Source organism: Polypterus senegalus, chromosome 1, assembly GCF_016835505.1.
Source record: "Polypterus senegalus isolate Bchr_013 chromosome 1, ASM1683550v1, whole genome shotgun sequence".
NCBI classification, from domain to species: Eukaryota; Metazoa; Chordata; class Cladistia; order Polypteriformes; family Polypteridae; genus Polypterus; species Polypterus senegalus.
Genome location: NC_053154.1, coordinates 67,944,194 through 67,953,908, shown reverse-complemented (window position 1 = coordinate 67,953,908; position 9,715 = coordinate 67,944,194). Strand labels below are relative to the sequence as shown.

General features: G+C 37.5%; 2 protein-coding genes across 2 annotated transcripts; both read left to right on the top strand.

Moving 5' to 3' along the window:
- Positions 1 to 4,493: 4,493 nt before the first annotated feature.
- LOC120527083 (protein preY, mitochondrial-like) lies at positions 4,494 to 7,914 on the top strand. The gene is made up of 2 exons (XM_039750149.1): positions 4,494 to 4,769; positions 7,661 to 7,914. The coding sequence occupies exons 1-2, from the start codon at positions 4,588 to 4,590 to the stop codon at positions 7,803 to 7,805; spliced, it is 327 nt and encodes a 108-aa protein (XP_039606083.1). The 5' UTR covers positions 4,494 to 4,587; the 3' UTR covers positions 7,806 to 7,914.
- Positions 7,852 to 9,070, top strand: LOC120527091 (phosphatidylinositol N-acetylglucosaminyltransferase subunit Y-like). Its single transcript, XM_039750163.1, has one exon. It carries the CDS (start codon positions 7,873 to 7,875, stop codon positions 8,086 to 8,088), a length of 216 nt encoding a protein of 71 aa, XP_039606097.1. The 5' UTR covers positions 7,852 to 7,872; the 3' UTR covers positions 8,089 to 9,070.
- Positions 9,071 to 9,715: the final 645 nt, after the last annotated feature.

Below are 9,715 nucleotides of genomic sequence, written 5' to 3'. Positions count from 1 at the left end.
AAGTCTGTAGCTTTGTGAATTAATTATAGCTTTAAAAAAACTGGATCATTATAAACTGCCAAATAACATGAATACTGAGTACATATTTATTATATGCCTCTCTAGTGATCTACTTTAACGTTATTAGTGGCTGTTGGACAAGTAAAACAATAAAATATACAAAATATATGTTATGTATTAACGTGTGTTTATGTGTTTTATTGTTAGTTTTGAGATTTTTGTATGTTTTATGTATTTTATGTGATGTTTTTAATTATGTACCATTTATTTAAATGCCCTAACACTCGTTGAGCTTTGTGGGTGGAGCACCAGGAGGCAGGACCACCCTGACATCACCACTCCTCAGACTATTTAACCACAGCAGGAGACTCAGAAGCAGGAGAACATTGTCAGTATAGAGTTTGTGAGTACTGGTATTTTCTTTGGATTTTCTGGTTTTCTTGAATTATTTTGCTTCTGTCTCTGGTTTTCACTTCTGGATTGTGAAGTTGAACTTGTCTCCTTAGGGTTTTTTTTTCTTTTGCTCTTTTGTGCATTTTGCTGGTATTTTTTTAAAAATATATACATTTGTAAATATTATTTGGTTGCATTTTTGTACACAAACTGTAGATTTATGGTTACCCTTCCTTGTGTGGTGTTTTTTGTATATTTGTGACTTTTCTTGTTATTTTGCTAGCTTGTCTCATTTGGGGTTAGCACTTGTGAGGCTAACTGTATTTGGAGTGAATCTCCTTGGGAAGGCTGGTTAGATTGGTCCTGTTTTTATGGTCCATTTAGGAGGCCTCAGACTCACATTGCTATGTTTGGGACACCTAATCATTACAATATAATTTAGAGTGACCTCTTTAAATGAATATTGGAAACAGTAAACATGTCCATAATTGAAGCCACATAAAATGCTTCTCAAGAACTTCCTGTTCCACAATGAGAAGCAGCATGTCCATGTAGCTCATATCACTACTAGTTAAAGAGCTAGTAAAATGGTTTAAATGAAGGATCGTCTAGCTTCTTGTATAGATGGTAAAAATCCCTGAATTTTCCTGAGAGGATCTGTGTCATATTTAAGCAAAATCATTCCACCAACAGCCAGACTGTTTCATGCAGACAGACAGACAATCACAGTAGGTGTTGTTTGCATTATATGTGAATGTGCCTAAATAGACTAACACTCATTTTTTCATATCCAAAACAGCAACAAATGATCAATCAATTAATCAATAAAAGGGGCCAACTTGCAAAAGCCGATTTGCCTTACATTCATATCTTTAGTCATGTAGGAGTAACCCCCACAAAGACATAGGGAGAACTTTATATGGATGATAGCCAGAAATGGCATTTGAAGTCAAAACGCTGGATCCATGAAGCAGCAGCATTCTTATTGTTAATAACGCTAATAGAGTTGGCATACGTCGTTAGAATTTACCGTACGCAGGTGACAGAACTATTACTTGTGCTATTGCTGATTAGCTTCTAGTGACAGCTAACTATTATGCTACCATGTCACTACGTGATATTTGCATTTTACCCACAAAATTAAAAAAAAATACCTTTATTAATCCAGCGGTTTAAATTACATATTCAGAAAAACACATTTCCATCGCATAGTCTTCACTGTAGCAGACGGAGACGTGCATGTCCACAGCATAAACCCTGCTAAAACCCAAATAACACGTAATATTCGTTCGCTCGATCACAATGCAGACTTCTCGACCGCGCTGTGCTGGAACGAAAAACGAAGCAGACAGCTGCGCCTGCACATTACCGCCGGCCAAAAAAAGCATTTGGGACGGAGCATGCGTGAAATCAAATGAAGAAACGGCGCACAGTTCTGCGACGTGATCAGAAACCATTTGTTCCCATTGCACCTGCACTAAATCAAATGATGTTGGGTCGTTATGTGACAGACCCCACAGGTACTGCAGTCTGCAGTTACACTCTTATTAAAACATTCGGTTTCAGACCTCCGCTTATATGGGATTCAGGAGCTCCACTGTAAGGCCAATCGGATTGCTTGTTTAGTTTGAAGTGGCTACTGCCGTCAGTAGGTGGCACTCGGAGTACAGCAAAACCAGCTGTGTGAGGTGGGGAGCAACGTGAAGTATTCATTAGCCAGGGTCACCCCCCACCATCCGTTCGTTCTGTTAAAGTATAATAATAAATATAGCACATTTAAGTTTATTAGGTACATTTTAAGTTTCATTTTAAAATTATTAACAAAAGATGTATTGTGGTAATGTGTCCCAGATCTTTGGAGCATAAAAAAGACTGCTTCACCACATTTGTAGGTGTATTTAACTCTGGGAATAATCAGAAGACTAGAACTTGATGATCATAAAACTCTATATAGGACATACTTGGTTAAGGATTCCAAAATGTGTGACGGTGCTAAACCATTAAGTATCTTAAAAATAAGTAATATCTTTTTAAAATTAACTCCTAGTGAAGCTGGCAACCCGTGAAAAGATGCCAAAACAGGTGTAATATTTTCCCTCTTTCTGGTAGGTGTTACTCAGGCTCAGACTGGCCAACAGGAGGCTCAGGGGCAATCCTGATGGCTTGGCCTGTCTTCTGATTTGGCCTGCGCCACACACAATGCTTTTTTATTTTCTCAAACTGAACACAGCACTGAATATTACCAGAAACAGAAGGAGATGAATGAAAGGCTGGCTGATCGAGAAAAAATGGCCAGATGGAGGCGAAAGACAGGGGAAAGAAAAGAGAAAAGCCCTGTGACAGTGTCAGGTGCAGGTAACAGCAACACATCACAGCTCATGTTTGCTTCATCATGTGTATAGCCTAACAGCAGTTTCACTTGCTAGCTAGCAAAACTGGTTTTATAATTGACATTATTATGCAACAAAACTTGTTTTGACACAATGTGTTCTGCACGTCAACGAATGATAATCACTGAGAATTTTATAAACTGTAGTATGCCAAGCTTAAATATCGTTAACATATGGGACGACAAACTCACTACACCTAACAATGTTTTACAGCTTTTATATTTAAGCATCTCATTTATGTGTTTAATTTATGGACACAGTGCTACTATACATTTTTACTTTATTTGTGTTGGGTTTATTCATTTAAAATTTGTGCTCTGTTTTTATTCCTGTCATACAAGTGGGATAGCTTGCATGGGATTGTATGGATGTCTGATTTTATTATCTTGTAATAATCTGTATCCTGGAAAGCAATTTGTGCTTGTGTTTGAAATGTACTATATAATGTTTCTTTTTTGATCTTTTTTTTTTTTTGTTGAAATACAAAACAAACACTTTAGAGAGAAACAAAAGCCGTTCGGACTGAGATTACAATAAAATATTACCCCATGCTCAGTAAACATACCCAACCCCACCACCCAATCCAAATCAACTGAACCCTGCTATGTATATAAATAAAGGAGTGAGGGGACAGCACCGCATTGACCCCTTTAAAGAGAAGAAGAGCTATAGATTAGGGATGCAGTCAGGACCTGGCTACATCCATTCATAGACCAGCTATACCATATCTGTCCATTTGTCAATATAAGAGCCAGATACCACATTGAGCCTCACTGCTGACAACTCTGTAAAGATCAGATTAAGAAAGGAAGACTTCCATACAGAAAAAGAAACATGGGATTTCCAAAAGTAGGCAAGGCAAGCAATTGTCCCTAAAGCAATTTGCCTCTGTTGGATAACAGATAAATGACGTGAGGAAAAGTCTAGAATTAGGAAAATGCAGGGGAAACGGGGCGTTCGAATCAAGAGAATGAAAGCAAGAAAATCAACCACACAAGACAAAAAACTAAACCCAAGGACAGTCTCAAAGCATATGCATAAATGAACCTGATCAAGGAGCAAAAGTGGGATTAAAAAACTTGGATCCCAAAAATTCTGCTGGTACAGCAACAATAATTTGAGATCCTAAAATATGGTATCAGGTGGAACTCCGAAAAATAATCACGTCTCTGGGAATAATGTTCGCCCGATTCAACCATAAATTCTCTTCCGTCAGATTGCGGGAGGTGTCCGCAGAGCACGGGTGCTGTTCACGATGGGAAGATGACGGCACCAACAGAAGGAGACCTTGTTCGGATAGCCCAGCACCGGTAGAACGCCCACAGCCTCGTCACACTAGAAGTGTCCACTCGGACTAAAGGCAATCCTCTTATTAGAGCACGGCTGTGGTCGCTTAAAAGGGACACCAGTTTAGGAGCCCCACCGCGGAGCTGAAATACGGACTAAACGAGTCGTGGGTGAGCTCTTCTCACCACTTGCAGAAAATGTACTCGATTTAAGAATTTTACACACTTCTCGGGCCATATTCCAAAATTATTTATGTTATATCGGGGATATTTTTCATCATATATAGTTCAGATTGGTTACTCCCACGTACAGTATTATCTAAGTGTGCAGATTCTCTGTTAAATTATAGAGGGCTGCTCATTATCAGCATCCCCATACAGGTATATGCATTCAAAAGGAACTGTTCCCTCACAGCACTGTTGCATTAGGGATTTCGGCACTGAAACACATGGACGTGTAACCCGGATGTAAACTAAAGGGCTTTCTTCAAAGGATTTGTTTTTTCTAGTTGACCATTATGTTTCGTAATGTCTGTAGGCAGTTTCCAGTAACGCCGTTAATAAACAAGAGGATTCCAGTCCGCACTCTAAGGGTATCAGAAATCCGTTTTAATGACAAGAGCGAGCAAAGTAGCACGTACAGTTTTGACAAGAGTCTATTAAAGTACTTGGTGTGTCCTCTTTCAAAGAAGCCATTGCGGTAAGATTTCACTCTCCTTAATTAACGTGTTGTGTCAGTTACAGTATACAGTGGCGACTGAGAGCAACAAGTCGAGTATGTTATTGTTTTAACGTTCGATTACGTCAAAAACAAAGAAGCTCACCGGACTTGTTCCTTGATCACGCAGAAGTAGGTCTGCGTGTTTGTCGAAGGGTTATGACTTCCGTTATAACTGGATTTTTAAAATACATTTTAGACCTGGAATTTGTTCACATACACTAGTTTAAACAGTATTATGTTATAATCTCGTTCCAATATGAAAAAATGTACATTAGCGGCATGCAGATATTACGTATGTATACCCCATACACAAACTGTCAAACGTTTACGGTCACCCAAAAATGTTCATGTTTTTGATAGAAATTGATGCTCTCTTTTTTAATAAAGATTCAATTAAATTGAATGGAAGTTATAGCCAAGGCATTAATAGCGTTTATAGTAGTTATTACTGCTTCAAATGACTGATTTTTGAAGTGTATTATTCACATATGATTGCAAAGCCCCATTTTTAGCAGCCGCTCTTTCAGTGTCCTAATGGTCATCTATCTCCCTCATCTTATTTAGTCATGTACAAATGCTAATTTGCTTGTTACAGGATCTTTTGCAATTGCATTATTAACGTTGAAACTGGTTATTGTGTTTACTTGGGTTGCAAGGTACTGCCATTCCTAAATTTCAGTTCGGGGGTAAAAAATGGCCAAAGTAAAGCCGCTGCTGAGATAGGCCCTGGCCCTAGAACCTTGTTGACTCTGACCTGGTTAAACTGCTTTGAGAATATTGTTACTTTTAGTTAACATTTGATTTTATAAAATGTTTAAGTTAACGTTACAAATGTAGAGGTTGGGAGCGTGCACTGATACAGCACATTGCTGCACCCACCACACAACGACCCTCCTCAGGATCCCAAATTAAGATCCGAGCACAGCCATTCAATGGATGACACCTCAGCGCCACACTAAGTTTGAATGGAATGGAGTAGTCTGGATACAGGTTAACATCATACCCAGGGAGGAGCATTTGCAGGTTTAGGGCATTGCTCAAGAGCCCAACAGAGTGGAATCACTTCTGGGATTTCCAGGATTCGAACTGGTAACCTTATGGTTGCCAGTGCAGATCCGTAGCCTCAGAGCCACCACTTTGCCTACATTACAACTGTAAAGTAGAAAAGTTATGCTAAGTTTCAAAAAAATTCCTCAATCCTGTATTTCAAAGGCACCCTGTGATTTATTTATTCCATCCATCCATCCATTTTCTAACCCGCTGAATCCGAACATAGGGTCACGGGGGTCTGCTGGAGCCAATCCCAGCCAACACAGGGCACAAGGCAGGAATCCAATCCCGGGCAGCGTGCCAACCTACCACAGGATTTATTTATTTATGTTTTTAATTCACAAAGGACAGGCAAATCATCAGTAAAAATGAACAAATGGCTGCATTTATAAACTGTTGAAAGTGAATTGAATAGTAAAAATTGTCCAACAGTGTGAAAAATTGGGTTTGACATCCTTATATAATTACATAGACACATACTGAACAAACATTTCCTTCACATAGTTGCCTTTAATATAGGGTATTGTATACATGTTATGTTTTGTATTAATCACCAATTTATTTTATACTGCTATCACTTGTCAGGAGAACACGACAATCTGAGTTTGAGTTTTATTAAATGCACTTTATGGCCAACTGTACTGTCTTGTTTAATGAATGTTTTCAAAAATGAACAATAAAATAAAAGAGTCCAAAAAACATGAGGTGTTAAGAGAAGACTGCAAATATAGAGAAGCTGTCATCCTTTCCTGGTAGAGACTCCAACCAAATGTCCATTCTCCTAATAATTAGCTGGATAAAATAATGGTAAGTGTAGAGTATGAAGAACAGTTTGGAGGAACTGAGACAAAGTAATCATGCTTCACTGACACTGGCTTTTGCAGGGTGACATGTGCTTGTTGATTTTTATCCGTCTCTTTCTGTCACCACTGTCACTAAGCAAGTGCCAAGTGCCATGGAAACAGAGAAGAGTTTAAAAGCAGCATGCAGACAGTCATTTGGAAAACTGTCCCATAACATGATCCATTTCTTCACAAAATGCAGGCAGTGAATTAACAGTGAGATGCATGTGTTTAAACCAATTCAGGTATGGAAAGCAAGTGGGGGTCTAATGGACAGGTTTGATATCAGTTTGGCCAAATGCATGGACAGCATGTTTTGAAATTATGACTTTGAACTGTGATTGTGAAATATCAACCCTTTACTAATAGAAAATGAATGAGTATTGAAAATGTAGCTCTCTTTGAAATTTAGTAGACAGCAACAATCACAATTTATTAATGTTAGTTCAGCTTTTAATACAATTTGCCTCCACGTACAGCTGAAACAACATTTGGGTCTTAGTAAGTGTGAACCCTACTAGAGTTGGAGTTGATCTTCAGAAAAAATGGTTCATTTGGGCTGGCAAGACTGCAACAATGTTCAGAGTACATTAGCCGCACCTGTGCTGCAGATAGACAACCATAATGCTAACAGCTTAGGCTTCAGTTCTTTGGTTCAGCCACTCAGGTGACTTCTGTGGCCCATTGACAACATGCCCACAAGTATAAGGGCTGGTGTGGAATGAGCCATAGTTGATGCTAATAGAGAACTGTATTGTTGTACTCATTTATATATAATGTATCTACATCTTAAAGTTTACAATCATATTAGTTCTGGTTTAATACTAATATCAGATTTGGTTTAGCTATTTTGCATCATGTGAATTAGGTTAGTTTAAACATACAATGACGTTAGATAATTTAAAAAAAAAAAAAGCTTATACCTGAAAATGGTTAAAATGAATATTTATAAAATCTTTTTTTTTTTCCTTTTAACAGATATGAAGAACAAACCAATGAACTTATAAATGATGAGCTGGGAATAGCCTATCCTGTTGTTGATGGCATACCGAATCTGATCCCTCAAGACGCCAGAAAGATTCACAGAAATGAGATGCACAAGAATGACAGCAAGTTAGAGTAAACTGTCATTTAGAAATTGTGACCAGAGAGGCTGACTAATACTTTTTGCTAAAGATAGAAACAATAACATGGGGTGGTCATTATCAACTCTGACAGTTTTAGTTCCAATTATTTCTTTAACAGGACTGCTTTTTTCAGCAGCAGTGGATAAAAACTTTCCTGAGGAATGTACAAGCACTAGCAGCCTGTGCTTCTACAGTCTCCTCCTCCCTATAACCATACCGGTGTACGTGTTCTTTCATTTGTGGAAATGGATGGGAATCAAGCTCTTCAGACATAACTAGAGTATATTCTGCATCACATGTTTTGCAAGATTAACATCATTAAATAAACTTTTTTTTTTGGCCATTGCTGCACTTGTTGTCTGTATTGCCGATAGTTTAAGTAGCTATTATAAATTTCAGTAAATGAATTAATTTCCAAAGCATTTTATTTACAACAAAACTCGTAAAGTGTCATTTTTTTTTAAAACAAATAAATCTACTGTAATCCTTTTGCATTATGTTTTCACCCATTTCTTACTTGCTTTGGATTTCTTAATATTAACGTTTTGTATTTGTAATAATGTATTAAAGATGTGTATAGTGTGAATTTATTGGCCAATTTCAAAGAATTTTTTTATTTATGTCCTTGTGTCTAAAAACTAGTTAATTGATTAGTATTATACTTGATAACTGTAAATGAAAATAGCAAAAGTCTTGAGTTACTTAGTAATTCAGAGTTCTTTGGTTTTACGTTTTTTCCCCTTTTCTGTATTGCAGATGGTAACATTATAATTCATGGCATACAGGGCAAAGTAATAAATACAAATAATATAATTTAGGGACAATATAACCGTAACAGTACTCCTGCCTTAAAGCTCCAAGACCTGGGATTTTAATCCTTACCTGGAAACTGCCTTTGTAGAGTTTGTACACTGTCCTCTGCATGCTGGCTATCCAGAAGCATTTTAAAGACATTTAATTTGATGAATGGGTAATGATAAACGGGCTGCAGTGAATGGTGCCTGTCAGTGGACTGGCCACTGGCTCCGGAATGGTTCCTACCTGATAGCCCCTTGACACTATAATTGTATGAAGTGGATTTGATGATGGGTGGCTAACAAGCAGGTATCAGTACATTTCATTCACAAGTGATGATTAATCATTCCTAAAGCACTGCCTGCTACATACAACAAACATCAATGTTTGTTTCTTATAAAGAATTGTTACATTTAAGTAAAATTCAAACCAATAATAAAAATAATTTAAAGAATACCTTAAAACAGTGATGGGAGTCTAATGGTATTTTTTTGCGTTTTGCTCAGTATAAGTATACCAAACAATTCTCTAACATGCTTAATTCAATTCAGAGTTGAAGGGTGCAAAGAAAGAAACCACCCTGGACCAGGCGTCAGTCTTTTAGTGGGTCTATACAGATGTGAACTCAATGTCTTCAATTCACCTAACCTGCACACCATTGGGGATGTGGAAAGAAAACTCGCATGAGCAATGACTGGTGCCACAATTTGTGAAACAGTAGCTCTAACCAATGTGCTGCCATATCATCTTGCTCAATAAAACAGTAACATTAAAATACAAATGTTACTGGCAGACCAGAAGCTGCCAGGAAAGGCAAAACTTATAATTTAAGTAATCACTTATGAATTTGGATGAAATGATAGAAACAGTACTCTGTTACTGATTATTAAGTAATGTCATAGGAAGCAGGAATGAAAAGATGAACCATTAGTCATCCTTTAAATATTTCACCTCATTTAATTTCCACAGCACACAACTACAGACGGTAGGAACTTCTTCTGAAAGACGTCAACAGTATACTGTACCTAAATATACACCAATAAAAGACAGCAATAGGGGTAATTTAAAAGAACACCACTGAAGATTTCTAGTGTAACACCATTAAGAACAG